The following is a 17,927-nucleotide window of genomic DNA, read 5'->3' on the forward strand; positions in this document are numbered from 1 at the left end:
GGCCATTGGGTTATCTCGGCATTATTTAGAATATTCTCCCTATGTGAATTTTAAGGCATTTGATATATCATTGGTCACCTGTGAATAATGACCCAGCTTTCTATAGTGAAGTACTTTCTTAGTTACCCTATGAATTAAATAGTGAATATTATTTTTCCCATTCTGTAGATGGGAAAACTGAATTTCAGAGATTATGGGACTTGTCCATGGTCCGACAGCTCCAAAATGATACAGACTCAAATCCAAGTCTAGATACCAAATCCAGTGCTTGTTTCATACCTGATAGCCGACCTGGGGATGCCTTGTGGTCTCCTGGACACGGGATGTGGAGAGACAGAGACGGAGGGTCAGATCTCAGCATCAGGCTTTGCCGCCCTTTTCCTGCCTGTTGGGTGGAAGCAAAAAATCAAACACGCAGCTGGTGGGGAAGAGGATTCTGGCACCTCGGGAGAGCCTTCTGAAGTCAGGACGGTCTCAAGCCGCTGCCAGAGACATCCTCTGCCCTCTTTGGAAAGCCTAGGGTAATTAGGAAAGAGCTTTTCTCAGATTGATGGGCTTCTCGGGCTGCTGCGGGGAAAGCTCACTGCAGCAGCCCGAAGTCAAGGCTGGATTTATTGGCTCAATATCCTTGTTGGCCCAGATAGGAGCGTGACTGCTGCGACTCGCACAGTCAGTGAACTCAGGCTTCGGCTTGTACCCATCATTGGGACACTTTGTGTTCTTGAGCTCCCCCTAAAGTACGTCGCCCAGTTCTTCTAGGCTTGTAAAGCCTCTGGAAGGGGGACTGATGTCTTGGGCCTTTGAGTTCTGCAGCTGTCTTCCTCTGAAAAAAAGCCCAAAGAATTGATAGCTTCTGGGTAATTGCTTCTCGACTTCAGGAAGAAATTACTCTTTCTGGCCCAGTTCTGTGGCTTACTTCTAGATTCTCGGAGTTGGGAGGGATCGTGGACATTTCTGTGCCTTTCCCTCAGTCCCTCCCTGCTTCTGGGTCCCTCTCCCTGAGAGGCCAGGTCTGATCTCTTTCCCATAGAACAGCCCTGCTCATATTTTAGGACGGCTGTTGCGTTCCCCAGAAGTGTTCTGGTTTTTTTGTTTTGCCTCTATATGCTCCAGTCCCAAGGGCTTCCCCAGCTAATCCTCACAGACTAGCTCTCGTCCTCTCCCTGTGCCGTTGGCCATCCTCTGCTTGTACTTGGCTCTGCCAGGAGCTGAGCCACCAGCCACGGGCAGGACAAGGACCGGGAGCCTCTCTCTGATTGCGTGCTAGATGCTGGGCTGCTCCAGAGTCAGGGCGCAGGGCTGAAGGCTCCCAAGAGGTGGGAGGGATGTGGAGCCGTCCGGAGCCGAGGCAGGCCCGTGGAGGAAGTGCCAGGGAACAGAGAGCATGTTGTGGCCCTTGGGTTCATCTGAGCCTGCTGGACATGGGAGAATGAGGCTCTGCCACCCCATTCTCTCTCAGCCTCAGTTTCTTTCTCTGTAATATTCTGCTGCCCATCTTCCTCGGCTCTTGTGAGGAAAATGCTTGGCCAGCTGGGCACTGCTGGCGGTACAGGGTGGAGCCCCGGAACCGAGTCAGGAAGACCTGGAGGCAGTTCTGGCCCCAGACAGTTACAAATGGGATGACTCTGGGCAAGTCTCAGTTTTCCCATCTGTAAAATGGAGATAATGCTGACCCCTACCTCCTAGAGTTGTTGGAAGGATCAGATGAGAGAAGAACTATTAAGTATTTAGCGGAGCGCCTGCTTCCCAGCAAGCACCGTAGGAAGGCTGCTCATTAACCCATTCTCTTACTCATTTGGATCTCTGTCTCGTCTGGTGCCAGCCTGCGGCCCCAGCAGCTGCCCTGTGCCAGCCCCTCTAAGCTTTCTCTTTCTGCATTCACTTTGTAGGCTGTGTGGCAGCTACCCACAGGAGCTCATTGTGCCGGCCTGGATTACCGACAAGGAGCTCGAGAGTGTTGCCAGCTTCAGGTCCTGGAAGCGCATCCCTGCCGTGGTCTACAGGTAAGCTGGGCCCGAGGCACTGGGCGCTTGCTTTAGGGTCTGCTGGGTCTCTGGTGCCTGTTGGCTCACTTCTGACCTAAAAAAAAGTGAAAAGAATGAATTAGACGGGAGCTGGGGTGGTTTTGAAAAGCACAGCACCTGCGACGCCTTGGCGGTACCCACCTTGGCAAGAGCAGTTGGCCAGTTGCTGTGGGCTGAGGTTACCAAAGACTGGGGGTCTTCCGATCCCTTACCAAAGGTGGGGCCCCTGCTGGTCGGGATGGAAGTAGACGATGGCCCCATGGGCTGACCTCTCCAGTTTGGGCCAGTGATTCTAAGGGCAGCGGCACTGGTTGCTTAATAACCTAAGGTTTCCTCACCCTCAGAGGGAGTTGGTGTATCTGTTATGTCCAGATTACAGATGAGGAAACAGAGTCTAGAGAGACGACGCTATTGGCCCATGGCCACAAAGGCAGCAAATCCCAACACTGGTTCTTTCTGGGACCCTGTACAGTAAGCAAAGGGGAACAGTGTAATGGGTGATTCAGTAACAGTGTGGCTTAATAGTCAGAAAACACAGAAAATGCACCTTCAGAGGGGCAGCAGGAAGAGTGAGTTGAGCTGCCTTCAGGGAGACTCCCGAGAAGAATAGGGTTCCTTATGGGTCTGCGAGCTCTAGACTCCGAGGGGCGATTTTGCTCCATCACCCTGTGATCTTGGGCAAGTGTTCCAGCCTGAGCCTCAGTTTCCCTTCATTTGTTGTATAAAGGGCCCATGTTCTTCCCCTCTGGGAGGGGAAGCGCAATCCAGAAGGTTCTTCCAGAGACCGGCTACAGGGCCAGGCAAGTCCGGGGCCAAGGCCACATTGTCAAACCCGGATTTGTCTGAGTGAGGCCAGGTGAGCTTGAAAGGAAGAGCGGCGGGTGGCAGCCATGGCACTGCATTGACCCCAATAGGTGATCCTTCCCTCACCTGCAGAAGCAAAAACCCATATAAAGGAGGAGCTGGGCCCCGGGTTTGGTGCTCTGCACCTTCCTCGCCCTGAGTCTGGGAACTGCTCTGGGCCTCAGTTGCCTCATCAGTGAAATGGGGGGACTGAAGGAGACTCGGAGTGCGTACCACTCGATGTTCTACTGGGCCAAGTCGCTTGGAGATGATGTCCGTCTTCTCTGCCCTGAAGGCGGAATGGGGGCAAATGCCGAGAGATGGAGGCTCTGACCTGCTGCGATCTGGGCGACAAGGCTCCCGTTCCTCTGGGGCCACTGCTCTCTGCTCTCAGATGCCTCGGTCAGCCTTGGCGCCGTACCTGGGGAGGGCCCCGTCAAGGCCACGAGGGACGTGCTCCCCTGGACGCATCCCCACCAAAGACCAGGACAGAGCTGTGGTCAGTGTGGACACCCACAAGAAGCCAGCCTGGGATCATCACCCAGGAGCCTCGTGGAACCAGCCGGAGGATGGAGGGCTCCCCCAGAGCCGGGGAGTCTGGCAAGGAAAAGTTCCCTTTTCAGCTTAATCAGCCAAGGGTCTCCTGAAGACTCGCACTTCCTGAGGGAGGCCTATCCACGTGGCATGGTCCACCTGGCTTGGAAGTCTCCCTCACGTGGCCCTGAGTTCTCTCCCAGGAGCTGCTGCTTTCCCCAGCTGGGCACGCCCGGTTCCTTGCACCGAGCCCCATGGAGAGGCTCTGAGTGCCCCGGCAGGCCTGCTCTGCTCCGGCAGCCTCACGCTGTGTGGGCTCCCCCGTTACACAGAAGAAGCCAGAGGAGGGAAATGATGCAAGTTGGCCACCCATGGACCTGACCCCAAGTCTCTTGTGCTGCCTCTCAATTAAGTGCCCACTACGTGGGCAGGCCTGTGCCAGCTGGGAACAGCGCGCACGAGAAGGCATGAGCCGCAGGCCTGGCTCGGGAGCCTGCGGGACATGCAAGGGGCTGCTGACTGAGCCGCCCTTGTCAGAAGGCCCGGGTGCAGATCCAGATCTCGGCTAGTCAAGGAACCGGGCAGCTTAGCCTAAGGTCCTGGGGGGAATGAGCCGGGGACCTCGCTTTCCACTCAGGGCTCTGACAAAGTCATCTTGCTGTAATCAGAGAGCTGTCTGGGGATGGGCTCGAACAGAAGGCAGCCAGGGGCCCTGGGAGTGTAGGAGCTCGGAAAAGGCCACGGGGGCAGTGCAGAGGGGCCCCGTGAAGGGCGTCGGGAACTGTTTTCTCCCGGGCCCAGCAAAAGTGAGCTCTGTGAGGGAGGCCTGAGGCCCGTCCCCTCAGCCAGAGCTGGGCACAATCCCTCTGTGGCTGGCCAGGGCCTTGGCTGCAAGGGCACAGTGCCCCCTGCTGTGGGAGAGGCGCAGTGCCAGGCTGCTTGCCCTAATGGAGTATGATGGGCATGGAGCGGGCCAGGCCAAGGCCTCCTTGGGCAGCCCAGGATCTGAGTTGGGTCCTCGGGGGAAGTCGGGGAGGAGTTTTTAAAACCCACCAGCCACCATCAATGTTTAGTTTTGACGCTGCTCAGAAAGAAAATGCTTGATTTTTAAAAGATCGCCATGAGCTCCCACGAGAGAGGATGCTATGGGGCATGACTGTAGCCTTGTCTTGTTTATTCACTTACCTATTGGGAGTTTCTATGACTTCTCTAAAAAACGTGTCCTCCTTTCCCCAAACCTCCCCCCCCCCCCCCACTGCAGGAAGAGGAGATTAGCATATTTTCTTTGTCTCATGCAACATCTACTGTCTTTAGCCCATTTTGTAAAATAACCCCTTGAAAATGAATGGATTTTGATGCTCAGCTTGACTCGAGTGGTCCGTTGGGGCCATTAACAGTCAGAAGGCAGTGTCAGAGAAGCACGCCCTGAAGACCCTTAGGATCTGGGGAGCACCATTGTTAGGGGCTATGACTGAGGATTTTATTTTAATCCAATGTGTTTTCCTTTTTTAAAATTTTGAGTTCTAAACTCTCTCCATCCATCTTCTTCCTTACCTTAAAGTACATATTATATATGTGTTGTCATGCAAAATATTTCCATATTAGCCACATTGATAATAAAAAAGACAAGAAAAATACAGAAAGTGAAAAAAACAATTATGCTTTGGTCTGCATTCAGGGCTGCTCACTTCTCTCTCTCTGGATGGAGATGGTGTTTTGCCTCACAAGTCCTTCCGTGACCATTTGCTGAGAGTGGCCGTGTCTTTCACACTTACTATGTACATTACTATGTACGCTGTTCTCCTGGTTTTGCTCACTTCACTTTGCACTGGTTCACATGAATCCTCTTGGTCATTTCTGTTTGCTTCTGGACTAACTCCTCAGTCAGTGCACATACAACTGGATCCCGTGACTGCTCCTAGGAGTATCGCCCCCAGGTGCACATCCTTCCTCTGGCCCCTCTGGGGTCTGTGACTCAGAGCTGAGGAGTCGGTGACAGTTTCCATCTGGCCTCTATTTCTCTGCCTCCACAGACTGGGGCGCTCTCAGCTGGAGCTGGGCCCCCTTTTCTGGTGTGACGAGCTCTCCCGAGCCTGGAATGCTCCATGTGAAACACCCCTGGACACGCTTGGCCCCAGGCTCTCTGTCTCCCTCTAGGCCAGACAAGCTGAACTGAAAAAATGACTGTGTGGGAGGTTTTCCTTGAATTTTCCAGTCACAATTTAGTCAGAATTTTCTTAAGCGTTTGCATAAATAGTGGAGAGCTCGACGGCACTTCTGCCTGCCCTTCCACCATCTTAGCTCTGCCTCCCTCACAGTCAAACACTTGCAAGTAGCAGGCTGGGTCCTTGAATTCCATTCTCTTGATTGGGGTTCTAGTGATCTTTCTCACAGACCGTTCTGTCATCGATTAGCCATGTGACCTTGGGCAGGATGACCGGGACTTTCCCCACAAAGGCCCGCACTTTCCGTCTGGCATGCCTGAGCCTTGTAATACTGAGCGTCGGTCCCCAGCTCTTGTCTGCCGAATGAGGGGGCCTGGCCCTGGTGCCGCTGGTTCTGCCTGTTCCTTCAGGCTCGCGTCCCGTCCGGCAGTGTGGCTGGCCTGTGTACGATTATTTGCACCTGCAGAAAATGCCTCCTGGGAGATTTGCTCTTCGTCAAGTAGTTGTCTCAGAGGCCCAGGGCTTCTTTTAATGGCTGCTTGTTCTTTCCTCAGGCACCAAAGTAACGGGGCGGTCATCGCCCGCTGTGGGCAGCCCGAGGTCAGCTGGTGGGGCTGGCGGAACGCGGACGACGAGCACCTCGTGCAGTCCGTGGCCAAAGCCTGTGCCTCTGACTCCAGGTCAAGCAGCGGCAAGATACTCAATGGAAATTGCGCTAGGGAGTTCTCCAATGGAGGTGACCTTTCGGACGTGGAATTTGGTAAGCGTATTAGCCATTCTTTCTTTTTCATGTGGACAGCCCAGAACTTCTCTCCCCAGGGCTGCCCCCCTCTTTGCCTGGCCCGATGAAGCAGTGCTGAATACTGGCCAAAGATCAGGTCCTGGGATGTTGGAGGGGCAGGAAGCATTGGGGTTCTGCTGAAGGAGCAGAAGACCCTGTTTTGCTTTAATTCTTTTTTGCTGTTGCAAGGCAGGTGAGGTTAAGGGAGTTGCTCGAGATCACACAGCTAGGAAGGATCAAGTCTCTGAGGCCAGATGGTAACTGTGGCCAGAGCTCTGGCTACACTAGCCCTACCTGGTATCTTGCTGAAAGCATAATGAGAAAGACGCTAAAATTCCAAATGGGGAAGGAGCCATTAAGTAGTTTCCCTCTCCATCAGCTGGCCTTTCCCTCTTTGGAAAAAGAATACAAAGGATAGGTAGTGGGGTGTTGGGAAGGGACCCGATGTCCCAGCCTTTAGGAGCCCTTCCAAGCCTCAGGCTTGCAAGGCTTCGGTGGGACACTTGAAGGACTTCTCATTGTCCAGGGCAGCAGAAGCAGGCCAAAGAGAGTGAGGGAAGGGAGGACAGAATCCTGTTCCCTGAGGTGTGTGAATGGCCGGACTCCGCCCGCTCAGGACTTTTGTTACAGAGAGTACTGGCCACAATTGGTAATGGAGAAGTAATTCTTTTCTTCCTGGTTCTCCTCAGATTCTTCCCTGTCAAACGCTTCTGGAGCAGAGAGCTTAGCTATCCAGCCTCAGAAGCTTTTAATCCTGGATGCGCGTTCCTATGCGGCAGCTGTGGCTAACCGAGCCAAAGGGGGTGGCTGCGAATGCCCAGGTGAGGCCCTTTGTCCCCGTGAATCCAGCCCGAGACAGAAGGCCAGGGTCTGGGCTCCTGCCCGGACCCTGTCCTTGTCCCTTTAGTTCGCACCAGGAGAGTGAGGGTTTTTTCCCCCAGAGGGAAATAAATGATAAATGAAACCCATTAGCATCCTTTCCCTCCCATGGGCTGGCCTTCCATTATTAGGGTGGTTCCTACTTGGAAGCTTGCTGTAAATTAAAAGGACCTTCTCAGATCCCGTTGGACCTTTAGCTGAGCGCATCCTGGTGCCTGCTCCTGCCTGGGGCTCCTGGGGGCACAGAGGATCCAGCAGCCGCGGCCCCTCAGCGAAGGCCTAGAACAGCCCCTTGTCGGGCTAGGATTTGTCCCTCGGGGCCTCCTCTGCTTAATGTGTAAGGGACTAAGCTGCGTCACCCTTCACTGGGGGGTTAGTCTAGCCAAGGCAGAGAGGGGCTGCAGAGGCCTGGGGCAGCCCAGTGTCTCGTTGGTGTAAGTGTGGTCCCCTCCCCCTGCTTTGGGGCACAGGACGGGCCTTTTCTCCTCCAGAGAGCCACTGAAGGTGCCGGACTGGCTCTCGCTCCTCACCAGGACCTCTCCGTGACTCCCCCCACAGCCGCAGGGACGGGCTTAACGGTTAGCTCTTGTGTTCAGCGTGTTTACGTTCTCCTTCTTGTCCCCCTCTCCAGAGTACTATCCCAACTGCGAAGTGGTGTTCATGGGGATGGCGAACATTCATTCAATTCGGAAGAGCTTTCAGTCCCTGCGGTTGCTGTGTACCCAGATGCCAGACCCGGGAAAGTAAGCGTTGCCTTTGTCTTGTGCTCCCATGGCGCCGAGCCCGGGACCCTTCTGGCAGGGCCCCTACCTCTCCTTGTCCTAGTTGTTTGGGGAGCAAGTCCCTTTTCCACATGAGCACAAAGGAAAAGCAGAGCAAGAATTGGGAACTGTGGGAAGCATTTAAAGATGGAGAGAGCAAGCGCTGGTCATCACCATGGGAAACTTGTCCTCTCGGTTTTCCTGGAACCTCCTCTGGTTCTGAGCTGATTTGGGCCCAGTGGAGTTTATCCCCACAGCTGCCATCACTGCAGCCCTCGGCGTTTGTCAAGGCTTCCCACACACACCTGAGACGCAGACAGCTGCCATAGACACCTGAGGGAGACCGAGGGGGAAGCAACAATGTGACTTTTTCTCAGCCACTGCTGGGACCGGGACTCGGCTCCTCCAGACCTTTCTCCATGCCCTTAGGCACTGGCATCATTCAGATGCTGCTGATTTTCCTTGCTGACCTCCTTCAGTTCCCATGGGCTCTGTCCCTGAGACAAGGGAATATCATTCCTTTCCTGCAGTTAGTTCCCAGGCAGGGCTGGCCAGACTCGGCCCGAGCTCCCCCGGACACAGCCCGAATTGTGGAGTTCTGTGTGGCGCTGCCATGGCACCTGCCCTTAGTGGTCCGGAGCTTCCCCTTAGCATGTTTCAATTATTAAAGAGGAATAGGAATTTGAGCGTGTAGGAAGGAAGGTTTAATGTGAGCTGGGCAGTGGCCATCTTTGTTCTCAGGGACTGTTTGGCTAGCACTGGTGAAAGCAGAGCCGATCGGCCAGAAGACCCCGATAGACTCATGCTGACGCTCCCCCCGCTCCCCTTGCCTGCAAAGCTGTGTGCCGTGCCAGAAGCCAGAGACGCTCGAACTGAGCGGGGTCAGGCAGGATGGCAAAGGCTCTTGGAAGCAAAGCCTCTTGCACAGCATTGGGTCAGGTCATGGCATAATAAGCAGCCTGGCAGAGCCTGGAATAACCAGCCTTTCCCTAGGAAAGGCCTTACTGGAAAAGCCAAGCCAGGGCCTGGGGGGCAGCAAGTGTTCTAGGGAAAGCCTTGCTCTGCCCCTGCCCTGGGGAGCTTTCTCGGCGTGATTTAGGACCCGAAGGCAGAGGAAGACCCGCATCAGGCCCCAAAAGCTCCGCGCAGGCCAGAAGATTGGGTCAGAGAAACCTGAATGGGGAGAAGAGCCGGCTCATGCTCGGGACCAAGGGCTCCCTGGCAGCGAGGCCCGCAGCGGTCTGAACAAGGCCGAGACTCGATGGCGTGCGGCCGGTCCTTCTCACAGAGGAATCGCTCTGATCGCTGTCACCCACAGGCTGGAGTCATGGCAGGCGTGCTTTCACTGGCCTGGTGCCCCTTGGGCAGGGCCCCTGGGCACCAGGCGTTCTCCTCATAGTAATGCAGTGTGGGCATGGGGCGTCGTTGGAGAGTTTGTCTGGGAGGCGGCACCTGGACCGTGCTTGGAGGCCTGAAGGTGGTGAAGGTGAAGAAAGAAGGTGAGCCTTTTTGTAGAAGCTGGAAACGAGGAGAAGCACCTGAAGCTGAGCGGGATTTGTGCCCGGAAGATTACCGTGCTCGTAACTGCTGAAGCCTGTCCCTCGGGCAGCTTGGAGAAGGCTGGAGAGGGCCTGGGTTTGGGAACAGGCAGGGGGGCCAGTGAGGTTACAGATTCTAGAGACGCGGCCCTCGACCGGAGAAGGTGATGGAGGGATGGAAAAGTGTCTGCAGAGGCTCCGAGGTTTGGAACCCAAGGGATGGGAAAGATGGCGAGGTCATCAGTGGAAATGGGGAACTTAGGAAGGGGTATCAATTCTGGGTATGTGGAAGAAAAGGTCCATCAGAGCCATCACCCCTGCAAGAAGAGGAAGTTGTCGGGTGTTGGCCCCTGCTGGATGTCAGAGAACGGCCTCATGTGGCTTGGAGGGAGCCCAGGCCGGCTGGCCAACTTGTCAGGAAGGCTGCAGGAGAGCCACGGGGCAGGACTCCCAGTCGTGGGGTCTCAGAGCCCTTGCCTAGGCACTTAGCAGGGAGGAGCCAGGCCTGCTCTGCCCGCTGCTCTCTTCCGCAGTACCACCTGCTCACGGCAGTCCTGCCCACTGGAGCTGAGCAGAATCAGTTGAACTCTCCTGCCTGCCTCATTAGCTCCAGGGCAAGCAAAATGGTAGAGGAAGGTGGAACTGGGAGAGCGCATTGTAGGTTGGCTGTGCTTGGGAAGGAAAAACACCCCAAAAGGCTGGTGGCAGAGCCTCGGGTGGTGCCAGGGTGTGCCCAGGCCTTCAGGTTGTAGTGGGGGGGGGGGGCGGGACACAAGCTGTAAGAAGTTTTGGAGTGGGCTCCGAGGCCGAGGGCCCCAGGGTTGCCCCAGCCGTGGGTGAATCTCCCAGAGGACTCTGGCTGCAGGAGTGAGGTTCCGGGCCCCAGGCCCCAGTGCTTGATTTATGGGCATGCGGGTAGGGCAGGAGGCTGGATTTGGGCCCCCGCGCGGCTGCTGCTGCTGCTTCTTGTTAGATTTTGTGGCGTTTCAGAATGTGGCGCGTTCACAAGCGTTTGCAGGAAGCAGGCTTGCGTTCTCCCGTCATCACCGATCTCTTTCTGTCTCTAGTTGGCTTTCCGCTCTCGAGAGTACCAAGTGGCTGCAGCACTTATCGGTGCTGCTGAAGTCGGCCCTGCTGGTCGTCCACGCCGTGGACCGCGATCAGCGGCCAGTGTTGGTGCATTGCTCCGATGGCTGGGACCGCACCCCGCAGATCGTGGCGCTGTCCAAACTCCTGCTTGACCCCTACTACCGAACCATAGAGGTGTGTATGGGGGGTGGCTTGGTGGTCTGAGGTGGGGGGCAGCTCTCGGAGAAAGAAGCCTGTGGCCGCTGCAGTGCCTCCAGCTCTGTTGCTGTCCTCTGCTCGGGAGTGTTGGGAGCTGCCTGGTGCCCCTCGCTGGCATCCCGTGCCCTTTGCTTTCAGTGTCTCCTCACACCGACCCCCTCGCCCAGCCTCACTGGCTAAGCTAGAGCACTCGTCTTCCTCCACGTGCATCTCGTTCTTTACTCTGTGCTTTTATTCAAGCCATTCTCTGCTGGCATCTTCCTCATCCTTGAGGGTCTGGCTCCAGTGAGATTCTCCCATGAAGCCTTTCCTTCTCTTCAGTTAGAGGCAGGCTTTCCCTCTTCTGATAGTGGAGCCCATTGTTCTCCCCTTCCAGATTTTCCTTTGTACAGTTATTTATCTGCATGTGTGCCCTTCCTGCCCTGGCAAGCAGCCTCACGTGGCTCTGTGTCGCCTGCTCTGGGCCCCTTTACCTCTCGGGCCCTGGGAGAATGAGAGCATGGTGGCGACCGCTCCATGTCTCCATCTGTCCTTTGGCGTGGTCCGTGGGAGGTTACGTGGTGGTACCAGCAGTTACCTGTGCTCTTCTCCGATCAACCAGCCAGCGGGTGGAGGGCCCCTGACCCCTCTGAGAAGGGGAAGGATCAGCCCAGTAGAACTTCATGTGTCGCGGTGCTCGTGAGGAGTCCGCCCAGCCTTCTGGCAGCGGACAGGTGGGCGATGTGTGGTGACGGGCTTTGCTTCTCTCCCTTCCCAGGGCTTCCAAGTGCTCGTAGAGATGGAATGGCTTGATTTTGGCCATAAGTTTGCCGATCGCTGTGGCCATGGGGAAAACTCGGATGATCTGAACGAACGTTGCCCCGTGTTTCTGCAGTGGCTGGACTGTGTTCACCAGCTCCAGAGGCAGTTCCCTTGCTCTTTTGAGTTCAATGAAGCATTCCTTGTGAGTGGGGGGCACTCTCTGGACAGCTGGGGCTATGAGCTTGAGGGTGGCTGGGGGCTGGGAGGGAAGCAGCTCTTTTCTCTCTCCTGTTAAATATCCCTGCCCTGTGGGGAAGTTTGCCAGAAGCAGGGTGGGGGAGGCAAGTATCAAGGGAGAGCCTCTGAAAGACTCGGCTGTGTGAGCGGTGAGCCAGCCGGAGAAGCAAGGCGGATAGCCCTGTCGAGCTTTTACTCTGGAAGTTACGTTAAAAGGACGGGGACTTGGACTTTGGTCTGCCTCCCTGACAAAGGGAGGGAGAAAGGGGCTCGCCTGGTGTGGATCACCGCTCTGAACCTCCTTTTCCTTATCTGTAAAAGGAGAATACTGAATGACACTTTTAGGGTAGAGGGAGGAGTAAGCAAAAATTCACATGGGGCCCTCCCACCACCATTGCACATATGATTAAGTGCACATGTATGGTGTGAGTGTATGAGAGACAAAGAGACAGAGAGAGCGGTTCATAGGAGTGGGGACAAAGGGATCCCTGGGGCTGCTTCCTGGCACGAGTCTGATGACCAGCCTTCTCCAGCTCCCTTCCTGGTTGTGACACGGCCATGTTGGCTCTCCACAGGTCAAGTTGGTACAACACACCTACTCTTGCCTCTTTGGAACATTCCTGTGCAACAATGCGAAGGAGAGAGGAGAAAAACACACTCAGGAACGGACCTGCTCTGTCTGGTCTCTGCTTCGGGCAGCCAACAAGGCCTTCAAGAACCTGCTCTATTCTTCTCAGTCAGAAACTGTGCGTATGTCTCTCTTCTCCTGGAGGCTCAAGGGAAGGGGGTGTGGGGGCCAGCCAGGAAGAGGCGGGGCCCTGTCCTCTTAGGGGACTCTGGACTACCAGCAGAATCCTCCTCATGATTGACTCCCACCTACCGAGAGCCCCACTTGTGGAGCATATTCTGGACAGTAGCTCAGCAGTTCTCCAGAGTGGGCGTTTCATCCTTAGTAGGTTGGTGTGGTGTGAAAAGGGAGGTCCCTTGTGGGTCTCTCCGTGTGATTTGGTCACAGTGGCTGAGCTGGGCCTGCATCCCAAGGTTTTGGGACATCCATGCTGCACTGTCGGGGTCAGAGGGCCTCTGCTGCCCTCCCGTGGCTGTGTCTGAATCTTCCCCGTGGTCTCCTTATGACTTCTGACCTAGTAGGTTTGGCCCTATGGCCTGTGGAGGGAACTTTGCCCACCACCACACGCAGGACCGGGCTGCCTTCCCGCCCAGAACGCCTTCCCCGGCTATGGGCTTTTATAGTTACCGCAGTGATCTTTTTGTACCTTTGAAATGAAAAGCAGAGATTAAGAGCTGCTGTGTTTGGAAGTGGTGGGTGGGTGTCTGTGTTTGTGTCTGATCCTTTGTCTCGTGGTGTCTGTGTCTACTGTGTATAAGGGAGTGTGTATCTGTGTGTAAGTAAATATATTTATGTGTGTCTGTGTCTGTGTGCACACACATGTGCATCTCTGTGCTCAGAAGCCAAGAAAGAGAAGTTGAGATTCTGGGCTCGTTTGTAGAAAAGCTCCCAGAGGTGACCCTTTCCAGCTCTGCTCGCCCCCGTATGCCGGAGGTGACAGCCCTCTTGAGAGGGAGCCCGGTGAGGAGGATCTCGGGCTGTGAGAATATTCCCTTTGTCAGAGGACTTTTTTCAGCTCCGGGGCATGTCAAGGAGGCAGCTCAGAAGAGCTGGCAGGCTTTGTTAGCTCATTAATATGCATATCATTAGGTCCCAGCCAGCACCATGCAGCTTGAAGCCAGCTGCCCCTGCCACTGCCACCCCCTTCCTGCTTTCATGGGGCCTCCTTTCTTCAGGATTCATTTAAGGAATCCTGTGAAACGGCCTTCACTGCGTTTTGTGAAGCCGTGTGGAAGGCCAGCTTGTGCCAAGGGGCATGACAGTCACTGTAGAACAGACGCTTCCTTTTCTCACGCAGTCAAGGTTGTCCTGGATCAGTCAACATGGAGGTAGACAAAAAGAGGCGAAATGCCCCCAAGGAACTCGCTGCTTATCCAATGGGAGAGACAAGAATCAGACATAGAAATAGGAAATGATTGAGGAGAGAGAAGGCACCAGAATTAAGAGGGATCCAGAAGGGCTTCCTATAGAAGATGGAGTGATTGGCACTGCCAGTAGGCAGAGAGGGACAGAGCTGAGAGGTGAATGCCAGAGAGGATTGTGGATTTAGTCCTGGAAGCAATGGAGAGCCATCAAGGTTATTGAGTAAAGGAGGGACACGATGGGACCTGCACTTCAGGAAACCATTTGAGTGGCTGAAGGTGGAGAGATTGAAGGCAGTTAGACTCTCCCTGCAGGTTATGGCAGTGGTCTGAGTATGAGGTAATGAAGATGAACATCAGGTCGGGGCAGTGTCAGAGGGGAGCAGGAGGCATATTCGTGAGACGCTGCAGAACTAAAACGGATGGGCCTTGACCCCAGCTTGGATTGGGAACGGGGCTGAGAGTGGGGAGGATGTAGAGACAAAGATGACGAGTTGTTTTGGATGTGTTGGCTTTAAGGTGGCTGTGACTGCCCACCCAGCTCGATTGGTCTGAAGGGCAGCTGAAGATGGGGGACTGGAGGTCAGCAGAGAGGTGAGGAAAAGCAGATCTGGGAATCACTAGCCTGGAGCTGGTCAGTAGATCTATGGGAGCTGTTGAGATCTTCCAGGGAAGCAGTACAGAGGGAGGGGAGGAGAGAGCCCTGAGGAATCCTTTGGTGAGAGGGTCTGCGCTGGAGGAAGAGGAGAGAGAAGTGTCCTAGATACTGACAGGGAGGAGAGGGCAAGGAGGGCAGGTGAATGAGGAGGGAGAAAAGGCCACTGGACCCAGAACTGAGAGATCATTAGTACCTTTGGAATGGTAAGGTCTGAGGCTGGATGGCAAGGGGCCAAGAAGAGAATGAGAGAAGGGAAAGGAGAGGCCTCCAGGGTAGATGGCCTCATTGTGGAGTTTAACTACTAATGGTAGAGAAAATAAAGAGTAATAATAGGATGAAAAGCTCAAGGGAGGGGAGACCTGGGCACATCTGTAGGCAGGAGGGAAAGAGCCTGCGGACAAAGAAACTGGAAATAAGGGATCTGTTGGAGGAGATAGATGTAATGGGGCTACTTGAGTAAGGGAGCAGTTAGCCTTCCTTGTTAAGGAGTAACTTTAGCTCTTCCTGTGAAAGAGATTAAGGAGGAGAAATGGGAGAAGGTCTCTGGGTAAAGTGAGATGAGGAAGAGGAGAGGAGAGGAAGTTGATGGCAAATGGCCTCAAAAGGAAAGGGGAACTCATGGGAGATTGGAGGAGGATGAAATGGGCTTCAGAGTCACTGCAGAGAGTAGAAGGGATGAGGCAAGTATTGCCAAGTAGCAGTGAGGGCTCAGTTCAGGCCATACAACATCAATTTGTAGATCAAGCTACTGATGTAGATGTGTTATCCAAGACAGATGACTTGTGAAATAATAAAGAAAAAGCAGGACATTTGAATACATCCCATTTTCTTATCCTTGTGAGACCTCACAGTGGCCCACGACCATCCAGACGGCTTCCACTAGGCCTGGGGAGGCTTAGCTGGCGAAGGATAGTAGGCTGGGAGCTTCAACTAAATTTTCAGTTAAAGTGAACCAAATTTTTATGGTCAGGAAACAATACAGGCTAGAATGAAGACCTGGAAGGAATCTGAGAATTAAGCCTTTTTACTTTCCCAGAAGAGGAAAAGTTTTTTTTTCCCCCCTATTTTTTTCACTTAAGCATTTATTTTTCTTTCCTACACTTCTCATTAGAAAAGGAAAAAACATAAAGTGACACACTTGGAACAGATGTGTATATATAGATAGTCAAGCAAAACAAATTTCCACATTAGTCCACATGTAGCCAAACTACATGTCTCATCTTGAGTCCATTACCTCTGTCCTCTGGGATTGTGGTTGGTCATTGCATTGAATAGAGTCTTTCAACATTTATACCTTTTGTCTTTATGATATTATTATTGTATAAATTATTCCAGTTCTGTTTCTCTTCTCTCTCAACAATTCATATAAGGTTCCCAAAGTTCCTATGAAATTGTCCCTTTTGCCATTTCTAGTGGGCTGAAAATCTGAATTCAAATTCAGCCTCCGCCTTTTACTAGCTATGACACTGAGCAGTCATTTGACCCTGTTTGCCTCAGTTTCTTCAAATGTAAAATGGGAATAATAATAGCAACTATCTCAGCGCAATTTGTAAGGATCATCAGAAAACAATTGTCTAAGCACATAGTAGATCCTTAATAAATGCTTATTTTTCATACCTGCCTGTCCCTTTGGCATATGGGCCTCATATTATTGCTGGATTGTGATTTTTGAGCCATAGATCATCCCAGTCCCTTCCCAGAATGACCAATGCCTGTTAAACAACTTCACCAATAGAATAGTGTATCAATGTTCCTATTTCCCCACAATTTTTCCAATAATTGTGATTTTCTCTCTCTTCCTCTCTCTCTCTCTCTCTCTCTTTCTTTTTCTTTTTCTCTCTCTCTCTCTCTCTCCCTCTCTCTCTCTTTCTCTTTCTCTTTTTATTTTTTGTTATATTTGCTTTCTTGAGTATGAGCTAGAATCTCTGGGTTGATTTATTTTACATTTCTCTATTTGTTAGCAATTTGGAAAATTTTTATAGGCTATTGGTAGCTTGGATTTCTTTGATCATTTACCAATTGGGGGATGATTCTAAATTTGGAAGATATACCTTAAATATCTTTTTTCCTATAATCTTACAAGTTTCATTTTGTGCGTTTCTCTTTTAAAAAAATGTTTATTTTCAGTTCCAAATTCTTCCTCCTCCACTTATTTGGCAATCAAGAAATTTATTTCCATATTAGCCATGTGGAGAAAACAAAAAGGAAAAAAAAGCGCAAGAAAGAATGAAAGAAAAATCTGCTTCGGACGCCATCAATTTTATCTTTGGAAATGGAAAACAGTTTTTTATGAGTCTTTTGGAACTGACTTGGATTATTGTCTTAATTAGAGTAGCTAAGTCTTTCCTTATTGATCATGATACAGTAATATTGCTATAGTTGTATACAATGTTCTCCTGATTCTGCTCACTTCACTTTTCTTTTCTTTCTTTAAGTATTCTCAGGTTTTTCTGAGAGCATCCCGATTCTCATTTCTTCCAGCACAGTAAATCCCATCACAATCCTCTACCACAGCTTGTGGTATCCATTCCCCAACTGATGGGCATCCCCTCATATTCCAGTTCTTTGCCACCACGAAAAGAGCTGCTATAAACATTTTTGCATTTATAGATTCTTTTTCCTTTTTAAAATGCTCTCTTAGGGGACGTAGACCCGGTAGGGACACTGATGAATCAAAGGGAATGCACAGTTTTGTAGTCTTTTGAGTATGATTCCAAATTCCTCTCGAGTGGATCAACCCTCAACTCCACTAATGGGGCATTAATGTTCCAGTTTTCCCACATCCCCGCCATTGTTATTTTCCCTCTCTGTTGTATTAGCCTATCTAATTGACTCTTCAGAATTGGTTTTTCTCTAATTTTCAGTGCTTCCATTCCCTATATATTTTGAAAAGGAGCTCTTAATCAGAGAAAATTACTGTAAAGGTTTTGGGTTTTTCCCCCCCATTTAGCAGTTTCAAAGGGAAGGGGTTTTCCCAGTATTACAGTGCTAAGTGGCTGAGCCGGCAACCGTGCTGAATCGCGTTACTCCCAAGTCTAGTGTTCTCCCCATTCCAATAGCGGCCCCCATTGAACTGATTTTTAAAGCATATTCCAGCCTCCCTCGGACTTTTCTGCAGAATGTCAGCACACTACCAGGTCTGATCAGCATGCGCTCCCACTTGTTGTTTCCCATTCAGGTGCTATATCCAGTGTGCCATGTGCGAAACCTAATGCTCTGGAGTGCCGTGTACCTCCCGTGTCCCTCCCCTTCCACCCCTGCCGATGACACCTGTGCTCCATACCCAGTCCCCGGTGCCAGTCCTGAAGATCAGCCTCTGAGTAGGTGAGCCGCTGGCCTGGCAGCCCCTGTGTGGCTGCGAGTGTGAATGCGGAGGGAAGGGGTTGGCGTGATCCATGACGTCTGAGACCCGCTGGGACCTGGAAGCGTCCTCGGCTCCGAGAAGGTTTCAGATTTGTCGTGAAACAACTTAGCGTATTTGTTCTGGGGG

General features: G+C 52.5%; 1 protein-coding gene across 6 annotated transcripts in view; it reads left to right on the plus strand.

The window, feature by feature from the left end:
- Positions 1 to 17,927, plus strand: part of MTMR3 (myotubularin related protein 3) — a 169,667-nt gene that overhangs the window by 143,130 nt on the left and 8,610 nt on the right. For all 6 annotated transcript variants that reach the window (XM_051973086.1, XM_051973088.1, XM_051973090.1 and 3 more), the window contains 8 exons: positions 1,890 to 2,003; positions 6,121 to 6,326; positions 7,037 to 7,168; positions 7,858 to 7,969; positions 10,593 to 10,788; positions 11,570 to 11,755; positions 12,366 to 12,536; positions 17,616 to 17,761. In XM_051973086.1, coding sequence (XP_051829046.1) covers positions 1,890 to 2,003; positions 6,121 to 6,326; positions 7,037 to 7,168; positions 7,858 to 7,969; positions 10,593 to 10,788; positions 11,570 to 11,755; positions 12,366 to 12,536; positions 17,616 to 17,761 — 1,263 coding nt within the window. The remainder of the gene's footprint in view (positions 1 to 1,889; positions 2,004 to 6,120; positions 6,327 to 7,036; positions 7,169 to 7,857; positions 7,970 to 10,592; positions 10,789 to 11,569; positions 11,756 to 12,365; positions 12,537 to 17,615; positions 17,762 to 17,927) is intronic.

Source organism: Antechinus flavipes, chromosome 1, assembly GCF_016432865.1.
Source record: "Antechinus flavipes isolate AdamAnt ecotype Samford, QLD, Australia chromosome 1, AdamAnt_v2, whole genome shotgun sequence".
Taxonomy (NCBI): Eukaryota; Metazoa; Chordata; class Mammalia; order Dasyuromorphia; family Dasyuridae; genus Antechinus; species Antechinus flavipes.